A 27,521-nucleotide genomic window follows, 5' to 3' on the forward strand; every position below is an offset into this window, starting at 1 on the left:
TTTGGCTTGAGGGATATTATGTAATATATATGGCCATATGAATTCAAAAAGAGCCAAGCAGAAACTATACATTGTAATTAACTTTACCTTACAGGAGTACTTAGATTACTGTATTGTAATACAATATGGTACAAATACTTAACTATCTGCCACAAAAACAATGTGTGTGTATGTGCATATATACATATATATATATATATATATATATATATATATATATATATATATATATATATATATATATATATACACACACACACACATACATGCATACTCAGGGTTTAAAATCAAAAATCTTCTTCACTAGAAGTTCATGGAGATTAGGAGATTAGTGGTTTCACTGATATAAATCTGATGTGGAATCTGATGTGGGTGTCACTGAATTGTTTGTAGTAGAATGTTTATGCACCCTATGTATAGCATTACCATAAGCTGGTTCATTTTTAACATTATCTATTTCAAAAGACTGAGTCTTAAATACCAACCACTCCAAGTGCAAAGTGCCAGCAGTGAGAGACCTGATTAAAGTTTCCTGGCCATGGATTTGACCACAACCTATATCTGATTCTCATGGAGTTACCATGATACAGAAGAGTTCTGTCTGGAATTAGCCGATTTTACAGAAGCTGACAAGTTTAATTCAGTTGTATGTTGCATGCATTAAATGACAAGTAATGCATGAGTTCCTATAATCCAGCAAGTTTATTCTTCTTGGATACAGATTCATGTATGAAACTGGTTATTATAAATTATAATATTAATTTCATGCAGCAGTTCTGATTAAATAATTTATTGTGTAACAAAGACAATTCATGTGCATGCATGCGTAATGTATATCAGTGTATGTGTACTTAATTGCATCTCATGTATTGGTACTACACAGCTCAGTCACTGTATTTTTAGCTGTTCATGCAGATTCATTGAACTCTGTAAGAGTTTGTGTAACCTGGATGCTGTGGTGGATGGTAATGTTGGTGTAAAGAACAATATTGGTTTATTCACAGTAAGGGACTAAACATTCAGGACCAATGGGTCTGCCAGCATAAGGGTTTCTCGAGGGATTCTTTGACAGACGGGGAGGAGTTGACTATAAGTAGTTGCTCATTGATCATTTGAGGTGAGCTGTGGAACTGTGATCATTCACTGGATGCCATAAAATATGTTCCAATTTTGAATCAATATAATTCTGGTAATTCAGTATTGCAATATGGCTGAAATTATAATTCAGTATTGCTGTATGGGTGAAAGTCTAATTCAATGTTGCTATATTGGTGAAAATCAATTATACATATATTACACTTTTCGAAGAACCATACGTTATTCATATTCATGTATAAATTCTATATGTTTATCGCCTTGCTGATAGGTCCATATAGTAATTTGTTTACAATTTCTATACAATGATCATACATGGTGATAGGTCCATATAGTAATTTGTTTAGAATTTCTATACAATGATCATACACGGTGATAGGTCCATATAGTAATTTGTTTACAATTTCTAAACACTGATCATTAACGGTGATAGGTCCATATAGTAATTTGTTTACAATTTCTATACAAAGATCATACACGGTGATAGGTCCATGCAGAATCACATTTGTTTATAAGTTCCTACGTCAATTTTTGTCTGAATATTTTTTGAAGTTCCATGCTCTGATTAGTTCTGTGTAGGAACAATATCATTTTCTTACATCCATTGTTGAACTCTATGCTCATTATTTTGCTAAATCCATTGTTGTACTTTATACATATGAGCAAAGTGGCAGATTCATTCATTATCCAATTACATTATAAATAAACATCTCATTCAAGAAGATGCATTCAGTATCTTCGCTAAATCCATTCCCCCACCGCACCCCAGTTTTCATCCTGTTGCAGTGGGTTCATATGCCCAATGTCTATCCTCAAGGAAAGCAAAGCAATAGCAACAGGCAATGTATTAACACTATTAAAATAACTATTTTGTATTTCAATTCTGCCTTCATTATTAAGCAGCAGAACAAAGCTGTGACTGTATGATGTCAATCTCTCAAGGTTCATGACACTATACTACCTGTATTACGTCAATCTCTCCCAAGGTTTATGACACTATACTACCTGTATTATGTTAATCTCTCTCAAGGTTGATGACACTATACTACCTGTATTATGTCAATCTCTCTCAAGGTTGATGACACTATACTACCTGTATTATGTCAATCTCTCTGACACTATACTACCTGTATTATATTAATCTCTCTCAAGGTTTATGACACTATACTACCTGTATTACGTCAATCTCTCTCAAGGTATTTGTATTTCAATTCTGCCTTCATTATTAAGCATACTATACTACCTGTATTATGTCAAGAAATCTCTCTCAAGGTTTATGACATTATACTACCGGTATGATGTCAATCTCTCCCAAGGTTCATGACACTATACTACCTGTATTATGTCAATCTCTCTCAAAGTTCATGACACTATGCAACCTGTATTATGTCAATCTCTCTCAAGGTGTATGCCACTATACTACCTGTATTATGTCAATCTCTCTTAAGGTTCATGATACTATACTACCTGCATAATGTCAATCTCTCTCAAAATCAATGACACTATAGAACCTATGTGATGTCAATGCCTCTCAAGGTTCATGACACTACTACCTTGGTGCAATGATGACAACATAATACTGACATAATACAATATTGTAATAATTACATCATGACTTGAAGAGTAAAATGTAAAGTGACACCAGTAAACATTTTTATACCAAGATTGAAGCACAGATGGCAGATTTGGATCTATGTAGTTTGTTAGGGGTAATCAGTAGTACAAACAACACAGACCCTAATCTACTGGTGCATTATGCAATGGTAGACCCAGGTCTATGCTGTCTGCAACAGGACTAAGCTTACAAGCAAATATATATTGTACATAGGAATGACATACACAACTATCAATAACATTGGATGTTAAGGGGCTGAAAATGTGTCACTCAACCTTCAGGGAAGGAGTAAATCACTCAAACTGTCAGGGTAGGAGTAAATCACTCAACCTGTCAGAGAAGGAGTAAATCACTCAACCTGTCAGGGAAGGAGTAAATCACTCAACTTGTCAGAGAAGGAGTAAATCACTCAACCTGTCAGGGAAGGAGTAAATCATTCAACCTGGCAAGGAAGGAGTAAATCACTCAACCTGTTAGGGAAGGAGTAAATTACTCAACCTGTCAGGGAAGGAGTAAATCACTCAACCTGTCAGGGAAAGAGTAAATCACTCAAACTGTCAGGGAAGGAGTAAATTATTCAACCTGGCAAGGAAGGAGTAAATTACTCAACCTGTTAGGGCAGGAGTAAATCACTCACCTGTCAGGGAAGGAGAAAAGTACTCAACCTGTCATGGGAGGAGTAAATCATTCTACTAGCCCAGAATAAATTCATCCTCAACCAGCTATTATAGAAACATAAAAGTTGGCAATGTTAATGACCTAAATTTGATCTTATGAAAAAATTATTCTGTGACCTTTCTAATACCAATTGTAAGAAATTACAAACTGAGACCAGTCTTGTCAACGTTTTTTGTAATGTTAGAGACAATAGTGTTTGATAAATCAACATTTTCAGAATTCATTATTGATCCTTCCTGACATATGGATTTTGTTACAAGTCAATCAATGTGAAAATTATAGTGAGTGGGGGTGACTTTCATGCCCCCTACAAGTAACAGGAGTTATCTGACAGGGTATAGGTGAGGTCAAAATGCTTAAAAGGATATTCCTTGTTAACAGATTCTCAATTTTCATATGAGAAAAATCAATAAAGTCAACAATATAAATCCATACCAAATTATTTCAAAGCTATCAATGTTGACATGCTATATAAAGATTTATGACATACCTGTCATGCTGGCAAGATATCCTGCGTACAAGAAAACTTGAAAACATTTTTCCACATGCAAACCAGTTATATGGGTATTTTTAAAAATTCAAATCTAATGCACTTTTTGCTCTCTGAATGTACAATCTGCATACTGAACACTGATATATCAGGATGGGGGTTAAACTAATATTGGAGTTTCGAACACCCATACCTACCTTTAGATTTTAATGGAAATGTCAGAGGGCAGTGATAATTATCACATGCATTCAAATTTGTTTTTTTCTCTACAGAGAACGGCAATACCTAGCAAAAACATGATATGGTCAGATGTACTAAAAGTTTAAATCCATCAAGAAAACAGTTTATCAGAAAAAGTTATGAAACACTGCAAGACATGGCATTAACTTTAAGGTTAAAAGTCATGAAAGAAACTGAGAGATTTCAAAATCTGTACTTAATTCAACACAACTTAATTGTCAGTCACACAAAAATTACATTCCTATAAATAATTACACCATGTCTCATACATGGAAAGTCTATAAAATACTCAGGGAATAAATGCTTGCAAAGGTAAAACAAAAGTCCCTCAAAGGGACTAATGTTCTAATGGCTGAAAAGAATTTACATGAATTCAAGATAAGACCATTTCTTCTTCTTAACTGCTAAGTGTTGAAACCATCTCAGACATTCATGAGGGGTAAGATTTTCAAATTAGACATTGTGGCAACCATATTGGATGTTAGATCAGCACTATTTTCATTTGGGACATTGTGGCAACCATATTGAATGTTAGATCAGCACTATTTTCATTTGGGACAAACCTGACACAGCTTACAAGACTTTTGGTGAAAACCTTGTGAGCATTCATTTATGAGAACTACTGATAAGATTTTCGTTATGTTCATTGTGGCAGTCATATTGGATGTCTGCATGACACCAATTTTATTTAGGACAGATAAATATTATAAGAAGTCTTTTGGTGAAAACCTACATGGATATGTCTAAATTTTGGAAGAGTAGCAACAAGAAAAATTTCAAGATGGCTGTTATATGTGAGATCTGAGTGGCACCATTCTTACTCAGGATCAGTCAGATATCATACTTAATCTACTGGCGAAAACCCATTGTCAATATGACTATCAATTCTGGTGGAGTAACTGTAACAAAATTTTCAAGATGGCAGCAGTGGTGGTCACACAGGATATTGGATCCGCTTGGCACAGTTTTCATTTAGGACCAAAATCATAAAAGTCTTAAAGTAAAATCCCATATGATGTGATAAACCATTGACAAGAAGTATCTATAACAAGACTGCTGCTGTGGTGACCATATTGGATATCCCAGTAGATTCGTTTTAATTTAGGACCAACTAGGCACCACAAGAAGTCTTCTGGTGAATATCCCATGTCAATATGATATTCCATTTAGGAAGAGTAGTGATTAAGATTTTTAAGATGGTTGCAATGGAGGCTGTACTGGATTACAGATCCGAACTGTTTTCATTTAGGACCAACTAAACATCATAAGAAGTCTTTAAGTGAAAACCTCATGTCTGTGTGACCATCCCTTGTGGTGGAGTAGCAATAACAAGATTTTCAAGATGGCTGCTGTTGTGATCATATAGGATTTCTGAGTGGAACCATTTTTATTAAGGATCAACTAGGCATCATAAGAAGTCTTCTCATGAAAACCCCTTGATGACATGACTTTTTGTTCAGGAGTAGTATTAATAACATTTTCAAGATAAATGCCATGGGGACCATATAGGACATCAGATTAGCACCATTTTAATTTAGGATCAACCGAATATCATATAAATCTTTCAGTGAAAATCCCAGGTGGATATGACCATGGCGTGAGGAGGAATTGCTCTGACAAGATTTTCAAGAAGACTGCCAACTGTGGTCAACTGTACATCAGAGTGAACCATTTTCATTAAGGACTAATCACACGTCATTAGATTTCATCTGGGGAAATGGTTAAGTTGACATGACCTTCCATTCAGAAGGAGTAGCAATAACAAGATTTTCAAGATGGCTGCCATGGCGGCATTATCAAACATCAGATCAGTACCATTTTCATTGAGGACCAGCTCCACATCATAACAAGTCTTTGAGTGAAAACCCCATGGTGATATGTCTATCCATTCAGGAATAGCATTGATTTTCTAGAAGACTTCTGTGGCAGCCATATTGGTTATATAGGAACACAATTTTCAGTTTGAACCAACTTAGCATTAGGATAAATGTGTGTGCAAATCTTCACAGCACACCTCAAAGCAGAAGCAGTGACAACAAACTTTTGCTAGTGGACAGACAGATGGACATCAGACAATGACAGAAATGGGTGAAACTGAATGATAGGTGAGAAAATGAAAATTAGTTATCATACATACAGTGAAGTTTCACCCAAAAACAATGTTCTTTTCTTTAAAAATTTATACTTTTTTCATATCCTAAACCTCCCAAAATCTAGGAGCTAAGAAAATGATTTAAATTTTGCAGGTGTGCAATTCGTATAAGTGATAACATGAGATACTATGAATTCCTCAGTGTTACTTCAATCACTGCATTGTCTTTAACAAGAATACCACGAAAGGCATGTTTTAAATACACAAGCTCTCAACGATCTTGACTTTGGTCATGGTATAGGATCTTGAACTACACCTGATCTGTAGGAACCATTATTTTCTTATTTGACATAATATGACCATGACCTCTGACCTTAAGAATTCCAGAATCTATATCTTTCTTTCTCACATTATGTACAAACCATCAACAAAGTTTGGTCAAGGAACTTACTCTAAGACAAAATTTACTCTGGCTATAGTCTACAATTATTATGTACTTCTGTACTTGGCAACATGTACAATGGTAAGAATGTTGGACTGAAATTTCTTTACATGTAGTAATTATAGAAACCATGCACTATATGAAGCAGATAGCTCCACGTACTTGAAAAATGAGCCTGAATAAGTCCAAAGTACACTAAATTTAGCAGTTATTAAAAAAATAGTGAAAATGAAATTTGTCAGACAATACCAGTTTCTGAAAGTGCAATAAATGAATTATAAAATAATAAAGAGTAAAAAAGTTGTCTGCTTGTGTTTTGTGAAAATGACCAAATGAAGCTGGCAGTCTATTCAGAAGGGCACATTTGAAGATCAAGCTGTATACTCCATAACCTAAATTACACCCAACAATCCTACAATAAAAATAAAGGGAATTAAAAATTATTTTAACAAGACCTATGATGTAAAAGGTCTCTTTTTAATAACCAAGATAACCAGTGAAGAAAACTTGGAAAATTCTTTTATCTTTAAAAAATCAAGCCCTATGCAAAGTTCGAAACTGTACCGGGAAACCTCTGCAAAATCCACCTTTCTTTATGCCAAAATGACCTTGACATCTGACCCCCAAATTAATAGGCCTTGTCCATACTTTAAACGTATTGTCTACATCCAAAATTATTCTGCAACATGAGTCCCTCAAAAGGAATGAAGCTCTACTAAGCGAAACAAATTTATAGGAAAACAAGACCTTTAATTGCATATATAGTACATGAAAAACACTTACTTCATCCTTTTTCATGGCAATGTCCTGGCGACATGCACGGATCTCTCCCTCATTGCGCTTGATATGCTCTTCTTTGCGCGTAATCTCTTGCTCAAGAGCCTGGCAACGTGCCTGCGACTGGCGAAAGTCACTATCAACCTTTGTGAGGGCCTCCTCCAGATGTGTTGCCTCCTGCTTGTGGCGCTGGTGAGATGAGGCCAAGTTGTGCTGCAGTTGCTGGACATTCTGCTCCAGACGGTCAATCTGCACATAGAAAGGATGAGTTAATTGCCAAATATAGGAGGATATTTGAGTAACTTTATTTTACAAGTTTCAGTGTGCTGGTTAGATGAGGCAAGGTTTTGCTACAGAACTGCACAATTGGCTTCAAATGGTAAATCTTTCAACTGAAATTATGTTTAAAATACTAACATTCTAAAATTTTCTGGGCGACATTTTAAAATTACTTTATAATGCTGATGCAATAAGGCAAGGATGTACTGAAGCTGTTGCATCTTTTCTCTAGACAGTCAATTTGTTAACAAAAATCCTGTGTAAAGAACTAAAAAAATTATTTTATTTTATGACTTTGATGATGCTAGCATGAGCTGAAAAGGGCAGATAACTTTTATGGATGATGATGAATACAATATCAAGGATTGTACCTCTTTCAGTGCACTGCTTTTCTGCTCTTTGAGAGACGCTATATCAACTCGAATCTCGTTTATTTGGTCCTGCAGCTCTGAAATCTGGTGGATCTTGTTCTGTAAGTTGGACTGGGTCTCATCCAGTGTATATTCCAAATGGTTAATTCTTTCTTCTTTCTCCAGGTACTGTCAAACAAACAGTGAAGATAGTGTCACATAATTTGCACGTAAATTACCATATCCAAAGCATGTTACATGTACTCAATAAATCAAAAACATTTCCATGTCCATGAAACTTTTGCAACATTCACCGAAAATAATCAAATTGACATTAATGATAATGACTACGATACCAACGAATGTATTTACCATAATGTGTTCAACATTAGTTCTATAAGCTTTTTGTAGCCAATATGCTCAATTTTACAAAATTTACTACAAAAAGCTATTTAACCCTGAGCAAACTACACCTTTTAAAAAAAGTAATAATGTTCCCAGATTCAGTGTGTGCCAGTTCATGTGTGTAAATGCACATGTCAGTGTGTGAACAAATTTCTCTAAAATAATACTCAATCACAATTTCATGATTATACTGAAAAATGAATATAGTGGAGCTTTAGGAATAAATAGCCTGTATTTTTTATTTATAAAGATAACGCTGACATCAAAATACTGAAGTCACAGTTGGGGGTGAGGAGCCACAGTGGAACAAATACATTTGTATTAATTTGTCTTACAGGACTCAAAACCCTGTGGTCTTTACATTCAATAGATCAGAATTGGCATCTTTGGTCTGTGCAATACATGTAATAAAACCATAAATAAACCATAATAAAAACATGTTAAGTCCCTCACATACCATACACTTTTCATCTAATCTCTCTCTTGCTTATAAAAACCTTATATAAAAAATTTAGGACCAGTTCTCAATATAATAGTAATGTTTTTCCCCTTTATATATAAAACAAAACTGCTCTGATTGCTGACATTCTAAAGACTTCTCAACTTTTATCATACTCTATAACAACTTGTCTGGCTGTTACTAAAGTACAAAAGAAATGTGCAGCAATTTTGCGATTTAGAAATACATAAATGGGGGGGGGGGCAGTTTGGCACAATTTTGACACAAAAGTCAGTGCTTAACATAAATAGAACAGAAATGTTTTAAATGAAATCAAAATAGGTATCAGAGGTAGTCATCCATACTTAATGGGAATATACACATTATTCAAACAATGATGCCCATAAAAAAAATCAAGTTTTAAAGACTGTCACTGATGACAATGTAAATGTAGTGCAAATCCATAATTTAAGACATGTATTTTTATCAATAAACTTGACATAGGCTTGTTAACCATCATGTTTATAATCCACTAAAATAGGTGCCACAATCGAGGTGAAAACAACCAACTTTCAATTAGTCACTTTCCTTAATTAAAAGTAGTCCTCAATTAAAATCAAGAGGGACTTCTTTTTAACTATGCATGTTTTATATCAATCGGATTTGACGGCTGGCATCAGCCCATACTATACCCTGCCCTTTGACTGACAGATACCACCATAGCCAAGACATTAACTGAATACCTATGAACTACTTTTGGAAAGATGTATCAATCCCTAACTAACCTCTTGGTCTGTGTGGTTGTGTTCTCCCTGATAAGTGAGGTACTCGTTTTCAAGCTTCTTGGCCCTTTCCTCATGCCTTAGGGACTAGAAAGATAAACACTAAATCCATAAAATGTATCACCATTGTGTTATGCCTAAGAGACAAATGTTAACACCATGCAAATTATTCAATGGAATGTTGGCAAAAGCAAAGTTTATCATTAATTTTTTTGCTGCCCCTGCATCCAAACCAAAGACACAAGATTTTCTTGTTATAATTCATATATAATTTATATACTGTGGTTTGATGGACATTAATCCAAAACTAAAACATAAACACTGAACATGCTGGTACAAATACCTGTATTATTGACTGAGAAGGGAATAATACATCAGTAGCAAGCAATGATATTAATTCAATCAAAAAGTTCATCAAACATTCTATAATGACTCTCTTCTCTTATCTTATTTATGTACATTTACAATGCTACAAAATGTGGAAATGTTCAAAATATATTTATGGTCATACATATCTCATGAATAAATAATTTTCCTGTATACATTTCATAAGCTCATTTACTTTCTGAATTATTAAGACTTCCATCTCACCAAAAATCATGAATCTCCAAATTACTGTAAATCATCTTATTCATTTTTTTAAAAAAAATTTCAGCTTTTAGAAATTCTATTAATATAGTGATAATGCAAAAAAATCACCTCTTGCTGTACATCCTGAAGCCGTTCCTTAAAGTTTTTGATATTTTCCTCACACTCTCGCACCCGATTCTGTGACAGCGAAAGATCCTCTTGTGTGGCATTAAGTTCATGAGTCAACTGTTCGATGACATCCTCACACTTTTCAACTTCCATCTTTTTGTCTGTGAACATTTTATTCAAGTTTTCCACGTCATTCCTCATGGTCTCAATAGTTTGCTCCTTTTCTAGCTCATGACTGCGGCTCTCGGCAAGTTTTTCTTGCAGAGTTTTGACTGTGGAGTCCAGATGCTGAACCTGGTTAGTGGACTGGTTGTATTTCTGCTTGTAGCTGTTGAGATTCATTTCTAGTTTTTGGATTTCCTCATTGGCCTTGTCGACCTGGTCCTCTAGAATTATAACCTGTTGCTTTGTCTCTGAGATGGTCACATCCTGGTTTTTCATCATCTCAGACTGTCGTTGGAGCTGAAAGATTACAGGCATCAAAATTAATTATTTAACTGTGAATGATGCAAAGTATCATCTAAAAATATCTACCTAAAACAACAGAAACATGGAATTATAAGTGTGAGCATTGTATCTGTAAAATGTAACTTAAAAATATTGTGGTTCAAATCTCTATACAACTATCCCTCATACAGAGAACACCTTAATAGTGCAAACAAACATTTGACATGAGCATACCAGTATACTGATCCACAAATATGTTTACTATTTATAACTTTGAACAATATAAACTTAATAACAGTGAACACAAATAAAGTCTGCAATACAGGAACTTAGATGGAGACTATGGTTTCAGAGGGTGCAGCATTAACATGCTTGGACTATGATCCTGGGTTAGATCCTAATCATATAACTAAGAATAACTGTAAGTACTGTATATACAAAATGAAAAATCAATTCTCACAAACTAACCTCCATAGTTGATTCTTCCTGCATTTTCCTAATGCGCTCCAACTCCTCATTAAGGGTGGCATTTGCCACCTTGAACTCCATGTTGAGGGTCTGACTTTCCTCAAGCTGAGCTCGCAGAAGTTCCACTTCCTCATGCATCAACTCCATCTCAGACTGAAGTCGCTTTATTTCCTGGGCGTGGCTCCCCTTGGCTATCTGAAGGTCTGTCTTCATTTGTTCAATTGTCCGCAGGTGGTTCTTAATCTAAAAAATGTTTACAATTTTTTCATTAAAGAAACTAAAAGCCCTTAAAAATTGTTAGTGATATAAAGATATGCCAAAATGAACTGTAATGAAATCCGTCATGAACAGGCTTTCATCATACAGTTTACACATACAACAAAAACAGTGATGTTTTTTCTCATTCAAACAAAATTCTTTGTTAAGTATTCCCATTTTTTTCCCCCGACAAAATTCTATTCCAAATCAACTGATTTCACTGGTTTGTTTTTGGTGCCATTATAAATGCTGTGCTTATGTAATATATGCACAGGCCACAGTAAATGAATCTCCATCTTTTTTGTAGAAACTCACAAAATTATAAATTTCTAAGTGCATGTGTTCTGATCTGAACATGTTTTGTGAATGGGAAGGAGCTGCTAAAATCAACTTTGAACGTAATGAGTTTTTCATAACCTACAATGATTACCTTTTGTCTTGTTAACACTTAACTTTGTGGTTTTGTGGATTAAATCAATCTTAAAAATGGATCTGACAATACTGGAAGAGAAGATGAAACTCCATAGTGACGAGTCTTCATTATAGACAAAGGCACTCAACTCTTCAAGCATGCACACACACGTGATTGGATTTTGTTGGTTTGACAATTTCTTAAGCATATAGTTAAGTATTACATTAGAAAAGGAAAGTCCCAAACTGAATGGATCAATTAATATTTTTTACTCTGAGACAATTCAATGAATAAGTACTATTAAACAAATATTATGTGTTTTCAAACAAAAATATTTGATAAATTATCCATTTTGTTCTTGATGTGCAAACACAGGTTAAAATTTTTTAAGAGATATTGGTGAAAATAAAAAAAATTCCCAATCAGATCTCCACTGTCCTATGTGAAGATCTGACAGTGACCGCTTGGGGGTCATTTTCTGGTGATCTTCGAATTAGCCAATGGAAATGCAGATTTTAGAAATCTGAAAGTGAATCAAATCATTCAGCACACATTAATGCTCTTCAGCTATACTGCTGAATCTACCAAATGCAAGCAAGGACATATGACTTGATTTGATTGGCTGATAAAATTAGTGATTATGGTGATAATATAGTCACCATAACAGTACCCCTATGGGGTTCCAGTCAGATCTTCTTGTAGGACAGTGGAGATCTGATTTTAATCAGATTGCAAATCCTCCGTGACATTGTTAGTTATACTCATTGTCAGGATAGCCGCCAGATCATGCAAATGCATGTTTAGAAAAAGCACTCACTTCAGAAGAAATGCACTTATGAAATGAGGATTATAACTAATCAGCTGTTGGCTCCACAGGCACAGTCCTCAGCTGGTGTGATGCTTAAAACAGCCAAAATCAGTAGAGATCAATGAAGAATACTCCCTGGTTATTTTTAAACCAGGTACTTACTTGTATATCTAACACATTCAACTCTGCCAACAATTCAGACATTCTAGACTTTAAATTCTATGTCAACTTAAATCATAATTTATAAAAACAAAAAGAAACTCTACATCAAATGTGATGCTTATGTGCAGAGTAAATATTAGATTGTAACTGAATGAGATAAAGTTATAAAAGATGAAGCTGTTTCAAAGTGTTAATTAATGAAAACTAGTAGGTAATGCTTTGGATGATGTTTAAATTAAACCATATAAAATATCAAACTTAAAACTTAGCACCATATCAGCTTAGGCGGCACAAATGAAATCAAAATATAGATAACCATTTTTACTCGCTTACAAGCCAATTCTAATTGCAAATTGCACAGACCCAGATATGCCAGCACATAATGTGCATGCAGATCTGGGTCTATACTACAATACAAACCCTGATCAGTCATCATATTGAACTGGTACATTATATGACTACAGGGTCTATGTTGTTGGCAGATGAATTTGACTTATATGTGGTGTCTTTTTCATTTGTTTGTAATGATGTGGGTGGAATAGAATTTTCTTGGAAGGAAAAAAATACAAATATGAGCACTTAACAGAATTTTTCTAAATTGGATCTGCATTCCTATACCATTACTCTACCCATTTTCAGGGTCATGTTGGAAAAATTTTTGGAAGAGATTAACACAAATAAAGCTCCAAGCACTTCTAAATATATTGCCAATCCATGGCAGAGGAATTCTATTCCACCATCTATTTTTATAAAAAATCTACTGTACGAGCAAACCAATAGTTCAAAGTGTCTTAATGTCTGAATGACTGGTTCTTTTTAATTTTAAGCTTAGTAAACATGACTATTTGCAGAAATGTATCTTCTCATTAATTAGAAAATAATTCAATATTTTGTTTTCCATTTTATTCCTAATTTCATACATAACACAACCCCAACCCTCTTTTTGCTGCACTAATGAGTTTTTCATCTCTCATTGCAGGAAAGATGTGTTGCATCCTTTTAGTGCCATATGGCCACAAAAATGTGAGCTCATTCTGTCTGGGACTGATATTATTGTACTATAATTATTTATCATGATGGCTCTGTATTTAAAAGATAAAGGATTTTTAATGTCAAGGCACTTAACGTATAAACTTGCTTATAAGTCAAGTCCAATCATAGATTGCAGAGATTGCGCTGGCAGATCTTAGTCCATGTAGTTTGATAGGAGTAATCAGCAGAAAAAAACAATACAGACCTGGATCTGTAGGTGCATTATGTTATGGCAGATCCAGATCTATGTTGTCTGCACTGTGACTTGATCAATAAGCGAGTATATATGGCAAGTCCCATTCCCTCAACATGACATGACCAAATAAAGTACTATCAAAACACAACTAAGCTAAAATTTGGAATAGAATTATTTTTTTCATGGAATTCCCGATCATTACTGATGGTCTTGGCAGACTACTTAATGATTGTTGAGCATCTTGGCAGACCACTTAATGATTGCTGAGCATTTTGGTAGACTACTTAATGATTGCTGAGCATCTTGGCAGACTACTTAATGATTGCTGAGCATCTTGGTAGACCACTTAATGATTGCTGAGCATCTTGGTAGACTACTTAATGATTGCTGAGCATCTTGGCAGACTACTTAATGATTGCTGAGCATCTTGGTAGACTACTTAATGATTGCTGAGCATCGTGGCAGACCACTTAATGATTGCTGAGCATCTTGGTAGACCACTTAATGATTGCTGAGCATCTTGGCAGACCACTTAATAATTGCTGAGCATCTTGGTAGACCACTTAATGATTGCTGAGCATCTTGGAAGACCACTTAATGATTGCTGAGCATCTTGGCAGACCACTTAATAATTGCTGAGCATCTTGGCAGACCACTTAATGATCTTCTTAATGCCGATTGTACCATCAGCTAAAAATTGTAAAGTGCCCGGCATAAAAGTACTACAGATAAAAAGCTTAATACTAATTAACATTTTCTGTTCTACAAATAAAAGCACACAACTCATATTTTAATATCAGTAGTCTTTCCTTTCCAATGTGATTGATTTGCCTGTTTTTCAGACCAAAGTTCAGGTTCTCGATTGTTCTGCAACCCTTCCATGGACCACCTGAGTGGAGCTAGCTTACTACTGGTGGTCCATGTACCACAGTTTGAGAACCTATGGTTTAGAAATTAGCACATATTCCACAGGTGGAATGGACCTTGTACTTATGTGCCTGATAACTGGATAGGTCAGTGATCCACCCGGATCACAAAAGACAAGCAGCTGACAGACAGTTGTCAAAGGGTCAACTAATAAGAGGGATTTTCATGTTGAACAAGATTATATTTCACTGCCTATCCATCTTGCTTTAGTACTAAAACTTTGTCTTGTGGGAACAATATTTTCTTGAATATGTAGCAGAAAATATAAAAGAGTAGTGTACATGGATGTTACACAACTGGAAACATTTTGCTTATACCTACTGTTAATATTTGCTTACAAGTCAACTGCAAATGGCACAGACCCAGATCTGCTATCACAATGCACTAGTAGAACTGGGTCTACTGAGTTTTGTCTGGAGTAATCAGGTGAACAAACTACATAGACCCTGATCTGCTGGTGCATTGTGCAACTAAAGATCAGGATCTATGTTGTTTGCACTTGGACTCGACTTGTATGCAAGCACATTCGGCATGATATCCTCCATGCTATACTAATATCAACTTTTGTGCAGTTTCTGCAGGTTAATTTCACAATCAAATGGCAACTTTAGAGTCATTATATATGCAATAACAATTATGTAGCACATTATTTTTGTTCCTCAAGCAGCATGTACCATAAAATTAAGTTAAAACTGGTAAACAATAGTTATCATACTCAGCAGTTCACTATGAATTTTTTAAAAAAAGATAGTTAATACATGCCAAAAGATCACTCTATTACAAAGTCATCGATAAAAAAAAAAATTTCATGCAAGTCATGTACATCAGCAAACACTGAAGAATTACAAACAGATCATGCATGAATACAAAACAAGTGGATTAAATCAAAATGTCTCACACAAAGGACAATTGGTTATTTCAAGACATTTTTTTTCTTCACTTGACATGATTGTTCAATAACATTTCTAAAACAAATAATAGTTATGGAGCAGTGTTACTTTCTATTAGTACTACACATCCTTTGAATTAGAAATCACACTCATGGCGCCAAGTTTTAGAATTCTCTTACCTGATGATCAAACTAATAATAACAAAATTAAGGCATTTGAGAAAACTGTAAATGATTCTCAGCATGGTTAATCTAATTATTTAAAATACATATGAACTTGCTTATTAGTCTAGTTCAACTGCAAACTATACAGACCCTTATCTGTCTTTGCATAATGCACTGGCAGATCAGGGTCTGTGTTTATTGTTCTACTGAAGACTCCAAAACAAAATGCACAGACCTAAATCTGTCTGCACTTTATGCGATGGTCGATGTTGTTTGCAGTTGGACATGATTTATAAGCAAGTACATACAGTATATGGGCCAGCTTTAAGATTAAGTGGATTCTCAGCAACATAATATTCCACTGATAGTAAGTTCTAAACTGTACTGTAATGAATTTAAATCTTGGGACTAAAACAATAATCATTATTTTATGTGCACTAAAAGATATAAACATGCCTGTATCCCAATGCAAAAGAAAAATTTGACTGGTAAAATTCCTACAAATTACACCAGCTGTGACCAGTTGTTGCTCAAGCAGGGTACATTGGACAACAAAAAATAGAAATTTTATTTTAACAGTACCAAAACTAGAAGAGTTATTTGAAGAAGAAAAAAATGGAAATCTAGTAGAATCAGCTGCTGGGAAGAGAGATTACCTGACTTACTCTGAAGGAGATTATTCGTGGACTGAAATTCAGTGACCTTGAAATAACTACTGAGCAAGAAAGCATGAGTAATTGGAACAGAGTGTGGAAGATACAGAAAGAAAAAACAAAGAGCAGATCAGTGGATCATTAATGACAGAAGCCATGTCAAGTGGATCATTAATGACAGAAGCCATGTCAAGTGAATCATTAACGACAAAAGCCATGTCAAGTGGATCATTAACAACAGAAGCCATGTTAAGTGGATCTTTACTGACAGAAGCCATGTCAAGAGGATCATTAATGACAAGCCATGTCAAGAATAGGCCATGTACAAGACCTGCACCATGACCAGAAATTCATTCAGACCCAAATGCAAATGGATTTCTTTTCCCAGAATTCTGGGTTGACTTTGTTGAAGGTATTGCTTTTTTTGAGTGTGAATTCACAATAAATTTATGACAAAAGGACCAATATTGGAAAGTAATTCAGTCTATGACCTTTCTGTACAAGTTTATTTCTCCACAATGCATCCAATTTATAACATGATGTTCCTCATGCTAATGAGAATAACTTTGCAAAATCAGCTTGATTGAAGGAATACAAAGCCAAATATAACCCAATTCTTTCAAGTACCTCTATAAATAAGTCAAATACTGTCATCAGGTCTCAGGTATACAGATATTGATATGACTATGATGCTATAGGTGATCCCTCTTGCCGTATGCTGTATGGGACTACCTAGATTCTAGTCTCAGAGGATAACGAGTGAAGGGTGTCCCAACATTTACATTCATTTACAGCAACTGCTATACTGTTTATAATATGAAATGTGATACACAGAGTGCCATACTTTTTCCTTTCCCTTCAATTAGCAGTAATATTCCAAATGACACCATTACTTTATCAGAACACAATTTTTCTAGCCTAATCTCTACCACTGCATTTTAAACAGATACTGTGTTTTATGGACAGATACTGACAGTGTTTTAAAGACATATATTGTCAGTCAGTGTTTTATGGACAGATACTGACAGTCAGTGTTTTATAGACATATACTGACAGTGTTTTATAGACAGATACTGAAATTATTTTATAGTCAGATAATGAAAGTATTTTACAGACAGGTACTGACAGTCAGTGTTTTATAGACAGATATGGAAAGTCCGTGTTTTATAGACAGATACTGTCATTGTTTTAAAGACAGATACTGACAGTATTGTATAGACAGACACTGACAATCAGTGTTTTATAGACAGATACTGAAAGTATAATATAGACAGATACTGGAAGTATTTTATAGACTGACATACTGTTTTATAGACAGAAACTGACAGTGTTTTATAGACAGGTACTGAAGTCATTTTATAGACAGGTACTGAAAGTGTTTTATAGACAGACTTTGACAGCGTTTTCTAGACAGATACGGAGAGTCAGTGCTTTATAGACAGATACCAACACTGACAGTCAGTGTTTTATAGACAGATACCGACATTATTTTATAGACAGACACTGAGAGCCAGTGTTTCTAAACAGATAAAAATGACACTGCATCAAGTGCCAAAGTGTGTTTATAGAAAGTATTAAATAAGTGCTTATTAGATACAAAATTGAGAGAACAAAGTTGAATATCATTAGCACATCATGCATCATTAAATGACTTTAATATATTTCATCTCTAACAAACATAATTTTATGATTAGATTTACCATGTACATGTAAAAGCAAGGGTCTTACACACTCAGTAAAACTGCATTGCAATATGACATTACCATGAGCTATATGTGACGTTGTCATGCTGCATTATATTATAGTATGACATACAAGTTTTATGACATGGCATCATGATGCTAATAAATGTGTATATTATGTGAGAGATTGTACTGTGTGATTTTTAGCATCATGTGATGTACCATGCACTGTGAATTCATTTCTGTGGCATAAATTTTCATGGTTTGCAAAGAATATCATGTTTATAGTTCTATAATAGAATAAAACAGAGACAAACAGTCATAAATATAATTATAGTGTTATAAAGTATATACAATATATCAATTTAAAAAAAAAACATTATACAATTTTATATATAGTGCATTGGCATTAAGTCCATTAGGATACAAAGTTTTCTAACTTATGAATCCAATCAGTTTCTTTTTTGAGTCTATTCGTGTCACCATGCACAATGTCTATTGGCATGAAAGAAAAATCTAGCAGAGAGTGATTATTGGTGTTAAAGTGTGTTGAAATAGTAGAGGAAAACTGAGGATCTCTATAATTTTTATATGAAAGCGATGATTATTCATTCTCTTAGAAACTTGTTGAAGTGTTTGTCCAACATTGCATGCTACATTTTTGTCCAACATATTGCATGCTACATTTTATAGACAATAATCACTCTCTACACATTTTTCTTTCATGCCAATAGATATTGTGCATGGTGACATGAATAGAATCATAAAAGAAACTTATTGGATTCATAAGTCTATCCTAATGGCCTTAATGACAATGCACTATATAAAATTGTATAATTTTTATAATTTTTTTAAAATTATTATTTTAAATTGATATAATGCATATCCTTTATTATAATATTATTATATGTATGACTGCTTGTTTCTATTTTATTCTATTATTTTACAGATTCAGGTTTCATAAGAGACTCATGTATCTTTTAGATCCTGTCATATATATATATATATATATATATATATATATATATATATATATATATATATATATATATATAAATATAAACTGTTATGATGATGCGTATCATTTAAGACGTTACATAATGACATAATTGTTATTTTAAAATAAAAGATGTCATCCATTTCTTTCAAAACATTTCATGCCTGAAGAAGCATAAATGCGAAACTAGTGACACAGAGTTTTCAGCATTTGTGTTGTTTTTTATCTCAATGTTTAAAATTCTTAAATTCATGGATTAGGAACAGGGTCCTACTGTCATTATAAGTGAAGATATTTTGCAGGGTCTTTACATTCGTGTTTTGAAAGAAACACAAAATGCCCCCACCCCCATGGTATGCCATGAAAAGTCGTGAATTCACAGAATGTGATGTTTTCACTGCCAACTCAGCATGCCATTCTCAAATGTTCATTACTGACACAAATATAACAATAACAAACTGGTTACATGCTTTGGATGCCGCAAGACCAGTAGATACCATTACCTGATCGAACTCGGTTGTGATTGAATAAACTGATCATAAAGGTCACATCATGATTTTCATTACAACAGCCCAAACTCCATCAGTTTAATATCAATGTTCATTCGAAATTTCAAAGAACAAATTTTCCATTAATCTGAAATCTTAAATTATAGAAACTGAAAAACACCTGTTAATAAGATATTAATTATTCAACTTAAATTTATCAATTATAACATTTATTTAAACAAAAGTTAAAAAAGATTATCTCACAATGTATCACAGTATAAATATGGTTAAAATCAAAATATTTTAATGATTTGTATATCCAAAGTTGACAAAAGATTTTTCAAAGGTCTAATTAAAAGAAATATTTTCCAGAACAACAGTCTACACATTTTGCAGAAGTGAAAAAATCTAAAGCTTCTCTTGATCTCTAGCATTTGGAATAACACTTTTAAGAAAAGGGCATATTATTTTGGCAATTAAGAAAAGGGCATATTATTTTGGCAATTAAGAAAAGGGCATATTATTTTGGCAATTAAGAAAAGGGCATATTATTTTGGCAAAGTTCTATATAAGCTAATTATACATTTACTGTTACTTCCAAATACAAAATTTCAAAATTAAAAAAATTATATGAACTTAAATAATTCAAAGCAAGAGAAAATATCAAATTGATAGTCTAAAGTGAATTCCTAGAAAAAATTGTAGACAAGTCTATTTGAGCTCTTTTGACAAAAACATGATGTGACAAATTCTGGTTTCAGTCCAATATAGAGATCACAGCTTCAAGTTGGATCTTGACAGAAAAGAGAGAAAGATATTAGATCTTAGAAAAGACTGAATAAAGATGGATTCTGATCATCAATGAACACAAAATTCTTTATCTAATTTAACTTCATGCAAGTAATGTTTTTGTATAAAAAAATGTATCAACAAAGTTGACTTCTTTGCTCCTTGGGTTTGAAACTTTTGCATATGCAGTCAACTCCTGGTATAACAAAACTCAAGTGACCCCCAAATATATCATATAATCAATCAAAATTTCATTATAACCAAAAATAAATTACTTAAAATATTACAAGAGACTTCACAATGCACTTTGTATGATCTGGCATTTTATAACATCAGACCTTATAACAAATGGAGTTTGGATGTTATTTTATTAATGATCAAGCGCTTAAAAAAAACAAGTTGATTATATTTTCATTGGTTTAATACGTTTTACAATTCAGGGGAAGGTAACCATGGAATCATCTTAACCAATTAATTAACATCTATCCAGGAATTAAAACCTAAGCCAAATGTATACTTGAACTAGAATGACCTCTCTGTATGATTGTTGACTAGAACAGATATTATGGGTTTAGTCCACTGGTGAAACAGGTATGGTGGTGTGTGCACTGTGTATCCTGGATGTTCCTGCAGATAATGCAAGCAAGGTTCATGCATAGAATACCTATTTTATGAGTGGAATAAGCCTTCATAACTATTCTACTGAAAGGTCAGACAGACAGGTAATTCATTCTGTGCTATATGTGCAACAAGTTTCAGAAACAAGAGCACAAGTGGAAATGAGATTTGTTCAAATGGCTGACATCTGCTGAACCGCCAAATTGAAGAACAGTTGACCAAGAAATCTGGGTCATGAAGATGCTTTCTAAATAAATTTCTTCAAATGCTGTTGCCTCCATATGTTATATCAATAGCTGCAAAGCTTCTTTACTTCTGGTATCATCATCCATATTGAATGGCACATAAACATTATTTTCCCTAATGCAAGGATACTGTCAAAGATGGTAAAATTTTGCTCAGCACTTTTTTGAATAGACAATAATAGTTGGAGGTTAGTTTACTGCAGTGTATCGCATGTTATGACTGTCTTAAGCTCCAAACACATTTTGGTCACAACAATCTATACACCTCAGAAAACTAACAAGTAATGAATTTATTATTTCATAAGGCACCATGCTAACTCTAGTAGTCAAAATTTAACTGTCTGGGTGTGCTGAAAATCGTTTAGCAGTTACATTCATTGAATCCCAAAATCTTGCTAAATGGATGACAAATCAGCATCATTTAATTAAAATACAGTCTATTTTTGAGTGATAATTTCCACTGATAATAAACTATACAGTAACTCATTTGTAGCCCATGTTCTATATATATAGTAAAATCATTTCGTATTCATTCAAACCTGTCCTAATGGTCACTTGTGTTCAGTGGTCACCTGGTCACTACAGTGATTCTAATCCCACCCACCCCATTTCCTATATAAATAATCTGTATTTAATGGTTGCCTAACACCAATGATTGAATCCGATGGTGGATTGGGATAATTTATATAAAGTATAAAGCCTCTCTTTAAAATGTTGTCACATTCTTTTGAGAGGTTCTTAAAAAGAAGTAACTGAAATAATTTCAAATTTTAGTAATGGTGGCCTTATTTAATGGCAAATCTGTATAAGTTTGTAAGACCTTCATGCCACAAATGCTTTCTGTCAAATCTGGAAAAATTCTGCCAAGCAGTGTATAATAAGTCATTTAATGGTTTTCCTGTTTTTTATTAACAGTGATGGTAGATCAGTATTATTTATGAAATCTCTAAGACTTTCATGTTAGAATGTGATATTCAAATTTGGTACAATTCTGTCAAGCAGTTTTTGAGAAGTCATTTAAATATGTCTTTCATGTTTCAGTAACACTAGCCATATTTGATCAGCATCCTTTGTACAAATTTAAAAGTTCTCTATCGTAGGATGCTTTCTTTTGAATTTTGGTCAAATTCTGTTGAGTGGTTTTTGAGAAGCAATGGTTTTCATATTTGTAGTAAAGCTGCCAATATCTGATGTCAGATTGGCATAATTTGTATCAGTGTAAAAGCCTACAAGCACAGTGTGCTTCAATGACACAACATCGGAGGCCTTCCCAGTTAGTAGCATCCTTGCGCTGATGCTCTTTGCCATCTTCTTCTCCATGCTTCTCCAGTATGCCTTCAAGGACTGTAACGAGGGAGTGTACATCCATACCAGGGCTGATGGCAAGCTGTTCAACATCGCCCATCTCCATGCTAAGACTAAAGTCACAGAGGTCCTCGTCCATGAACTGCTCTTTGCCGACGATGGAGCCTTGACATCACACATGGAAGATGGACTGCAGCAGATGGTATGTGGCCTCTCCCATGCTTGTAAGGAGTTTGGACTGACCATCAGTTTGAAGAAAACTAACATCATAGTGCAGGATGCAGACTCCCATCCCTCTGTCACCATCGATGGGTACAACTTAGAAGTTGTTGAGAACTTCACATACCTCGGGTCTATCATTCCAGCTCACTCTCCATTGATTCTGAGGTGAACAGCAGGATTGCCAAGGCAGCAGCAGTGATGGCCAGACTGAACTAGAGGGTCAGGAATAACCCCAACCTCGCTGAGAAGACCAAACTGCACATCTACCAGGCCTGCGTGCTCAGCACACTCCTCGACAGTAATGAGACATGGACCACCTATGTGAGACATGAGAGGAAACGCAAGAGCTTCCACCTGAGATACCTGTGGTACATTCTGCACATCCAGTGGCAGGACAAAGTACCCAACACAGAGGTTCTAGAACACGCCAACGTGATCAGCATGTTTTCCATTCTCAGTGAGAGACAACTTCACTGACTTGGCCATGTCAATAGGATGGACCCAAGCTGCATTCCCAAGGACCTACTATACAGGAAGCAAGCAGAAGGTGCACGACTGACTGGATGGCCACGTCTGCATTACAATGATGTCTGCAAGAAGGACATGAAGATGGCCAACATCAACAAATGGGAGAGCTGTGCTAATGACCGCTCCACATGGTGCCTAGATGTCAGACAGGGCATTAAAAAAGCCGAGGAACATAAAGCAAGTTGAAAAGAAAGTCAGGAAGAAGGTGAAACAACAACTTATTCTGAAGCTACACCATTGTCTCCCGTAGACGGATGGATGCCGAGAAGAGAGAGAGAGAAAGCCTACTATGCCATGATGCTGTCAAATTTGGTCAAATTCTGTTCCAAAGTATTTTCAGAAGTAATTTTTAGTAATAGTGGCCATATATGATGGCAGATTGGCATCATTTGTTCAAACTTCATGCCCATGCCAAGCTACTTTTTATTTTCAAATTTGGTCAAATTCTGTTGAGGGGTTTATAAGTCTCTTAAAGGCTTTTCTATGGTTAGCAACAGTTGCCATATTTAATGGTGGATTGGCATCACATGTACTATCTTGAAAAGGCCTTCATTTCAAGATGCAGCTTTCTAAACATGGCCTGGAAAATCATCATTTTCTTGAACCTTACTACTATGCAAGCCTAACAGTTCCTTGCACCTTGCATGTGAAATTTAACTCAAACTGAAAAAGGATATTTTATGTTTTACCCAACGTGACAGTGTCAGTGGGGACAATGCACTTAACTGAGTAGCTCACAACACAGCCAAAGGGAGCAAACTCTTCTCATACTTACATTGTTTTTGACCTTGTCAAAATGCTATTGTGAGGAGAACTAAGGACTATTCCAGTAAAATATACTTGGGATCCAGGGAAGGCACTTTTAATGTGGAGCAGTCACCCACAGACGCAATTTAGAATTTGTATTGTTTTTGTACAAACTCTGTCATCTGAGTACCCTGGCATATATTTTTAAAATGGTGCCTTCCCTGGGTACCATGTATATTTAAAAGGAATAGCCCTAACTTCAAATAATGTACCAATATAATATTTTAAACACATAGTATGCCTACTACACTGAATATGGTACACAAAATGTCAACGGCACATACTAAACAGCTCTTGAGTTTTGTTCCAGAAATGAAAGTGTGAATGCTGGATGGATAAATAAACCAATGAACAAAAACATAAGTACAGAAATTTAACAATTTTAAATAGCAACCAGCACATCTAGACCACTAGTGTATCATCAAGTTTCATAGCCATAATGGTTTTGAATTTAGGCATTTATTTTGAACAGTTTTAGGCAGTGTTTTGTCCAGGTTGTACATAAAATATGAATCTTTTAGGCAGTGTTTTGTCCAGGCTGTACATAAAATATGAATGTTTTAGGCAGTGTTTTGTCCAGGTTGTACATAAAATATGAATGTTTTAGGCAGTGTTTTGTCCAGGTTGTACATAAAATATGAATGTTTTAGGCAGTGTTTTGTCCAGGTTGTACATAAATTATGAATGTTTTAGGCAGTGATTTGTCCAGGTTGTACATAAAATATGAATGTTTTAGGCAGTGTTTTGTCCAGGTTGTACATAAAATATGAATGTTTTAGGCAGTGATTTGTCCAAGCTGTACAATGTTCCATCAAGTTCAATGCCAACTGAGTTATTTAAGATCAATATATAGCAATCAATATATATCAATCAATTTAAGATCAATATGGCAAACTGACAATAACTCTATATATACTCATCAATGAAAAATCCAAAATATTTAAAATCTGTATTAAGATTGTGTTAAAAGTTTGATCTTTGTAAAATAACGACTAAAATAACAAAATAAAAAAGTCATTAAGGTAAATATTTATTTATGTATACTTTGTACTTTTCTTTTGACACAGCAGATTAGTCTATACTTATGTACTATTTCAGTCACAAAAACTAATAAATTAACTCCTGTAACTAAACGAATCCATTGATGAATGAAAAGAGTTTGTAACTGGAATTAAAACATTCAACATTTTACTGTATTATCTTACCTCCTGAAGTGTAATCTCCTGGTCATGCTGTTGCTGTTGAATGGTTTTTCCATCTTTGACAATCTGCATAAAGAAACCATGAAAACAAAATATGAGTAACCAGCCTGAACAGGTTTTAAATAGCACATTAAATAACAACCAGAGTATGATGAATGGCACACTATACACCCACATCATGCCTCATAGTTAGTACTATTACTATCATAGCTTGTTGTTGTTGTTGTTGTTGTAGGGTTTAACGCCATTTTTCAGCACATGATAGGCTATACATGGCGGCCAGTATTAATGGTGGAGGAAGAACCCAGGAAAACCCCGGAAAGAACCACTGACTCACGAGAAGCTACTGTCAAGCTTTCTCACAAACCCACATTGGCTGAATCCGAGACTCGAACCCATGCAGACAGAGGTGAGATGGCAGTGATCTGTAATGGAGAGCGCTTTAGACCACTCAGGGCCCCACTATCATAGCTGACTTGGGAGATTAGGGATCAATTGTTCTCAATAACCTCAATCTAAAATCTTGAAGAAACTATTCCTTTCTTATCATGACTGTTGACCTTTACATACCAGAACCTATGATTTTTTGATTATCCTAGAAACAAGCCATACACAAAAGTTCTGTCAAGGAACTTGCTAAAGACAAAAGTTATTCCGCAATTCCCAATTTTGTAGATTCACAATGCCCTTGACCTTTTAACCCCCAAATCAACAGGATTCATCCATACCTTAAGTGTAAGCCCTCCACAAAAACTTGGTCAGGGTAAGTGGTCTAAAACTGAAGTATTGATGCAAAAACCATTATTATTTCAGTAATAGTGACCTTGACCTTTCAATCCAAAAGTCAATAGTCTCCTGCCTAACCCCACATTGAAGTCATCAACACATTTTGATCCAGGTCTGTGATACAGAACAAATGAACCGAGTAGAAACCATTTCTTCTTTGAGTCACAGTAACGTTTATCCAGTTGACCCAAAAATTGATACTGTTTACTCCTTACCCTCAATGCATGTCATACAAAATGTTTGGTCCAAACATGTAATGTAGAACTAATGTTATTGTGTGAAAACCATTTTTCTTCTTTTAGTCACAGAACCTTGATCTTTGGACCCAAATATCAACAGGGTTCTACTGAACCCAAGTGCAAGTCATCCACAAAATTTGGTAGCTGCACACGATGGAGATTTCAAGTTATTGTCCTGAAAACTTTGTTCTTTTTTCTATCCATGTACCTTGACCTTTTGACCCCGAAAATAAATTGGGTTCTTTCTTTCATCAAGAACTTACCAGTAAACTTTGGCAAAGTTAAGTACTGTAGAAATTAAGTTGTCAAGAAAAGGGAAATTAATGGACAGACATACTGAATCATAGTATAGCATGATCCGCATATAGATGGTCATATAAAAATAAAACACATTTGACATTTTACTGTATAATCCCCCAGACTGAGTCTCACCTCCATCCATGCCAGGATGCATCTCCCTACCCATAACTGCCATTAATGGAAAATGTGAAAACTGATATGTTGTTAATACCTAGTCTAACTATGTTTACATATGTGAGATAATAAACTTATGATAATGTAAATAATAGTAACTGCAGACTACCAGTATTTACAGTAGCCTTTAAAAAAAAACACACTTTTGTATACAATTAAACACTTTTCTATAAACAAGGGAAATTAGCAAATGATCACATAACCAAGGATAGGGGTCAGCAAATTATGGCACGCACGCCACAAGGTGGCATGTCAAAAGGTTTTGTGTGGCATGCGAAGAGCAGTCAAAAATCTCGATTTTAACAGTGTTACACTCTTACTGGTGGCACATGCTTGTTT

At 34.6% G+C, this 27,521-nt stretch overlaps 1 protein-coding gene across 16 annotated transcripts in view; it reads right to left on the reverse strand.

The window, feature by feature from the left end:
- The window catches only part of LOC149780294 (uncharacterized), a 222,413-nt gene that overhangs the window by 58,976 nt on the left and 135,916 nt on the right, over positions 1–27,521 (reverse strand). For all 16 annotated transcript variants that reach the window (XM_089937115.1, XM_089937101.1, XM_089937108.1 and 13 more), the window contains 6 exons: positions 25,687–25,749; positions 11,299–11,541; positions 10,384–10,845; positions 9,688–9,771; positions 8,080–8,247; positions 7,436–7,678 (listed from right to left, as the gene is read on the reverse strand). In XM_089937115.1, the coding sequence (XP_089793241.1) occupies positions 7,436–7,678; positions 8,080–8,247; positions 9,688–9,771; positions 10,384–10,845; positions 11,299–11,541; positions 25,687–25,749 (1,263 nt within the window). The remainder of the gene's footprint in view (positions 1–7,435; positions 7,679–8,079; positions 8,248–9,687; positions 9,772–10,383; positions 10,846–11,298; positions 11,542–25,686; positions 25,750–27,521) is intronic.

The sequence above is a fragment of the Sinohyriopsis cumingii genome, chromosome 16 (assembly GCF_028554795.1).
Source record: "Sinohyriopsis cumingii isolate HCF-2022 chromosome 16, ASM2855479v2, whole genome shotgun sequence".
Lineage (NCBI taxonomy): Eukaryota > Metazoa > Mollusca > Bivalvia > Unionida > Unionidae > Sinohyriopsis > Sinohyriopsis cumingii.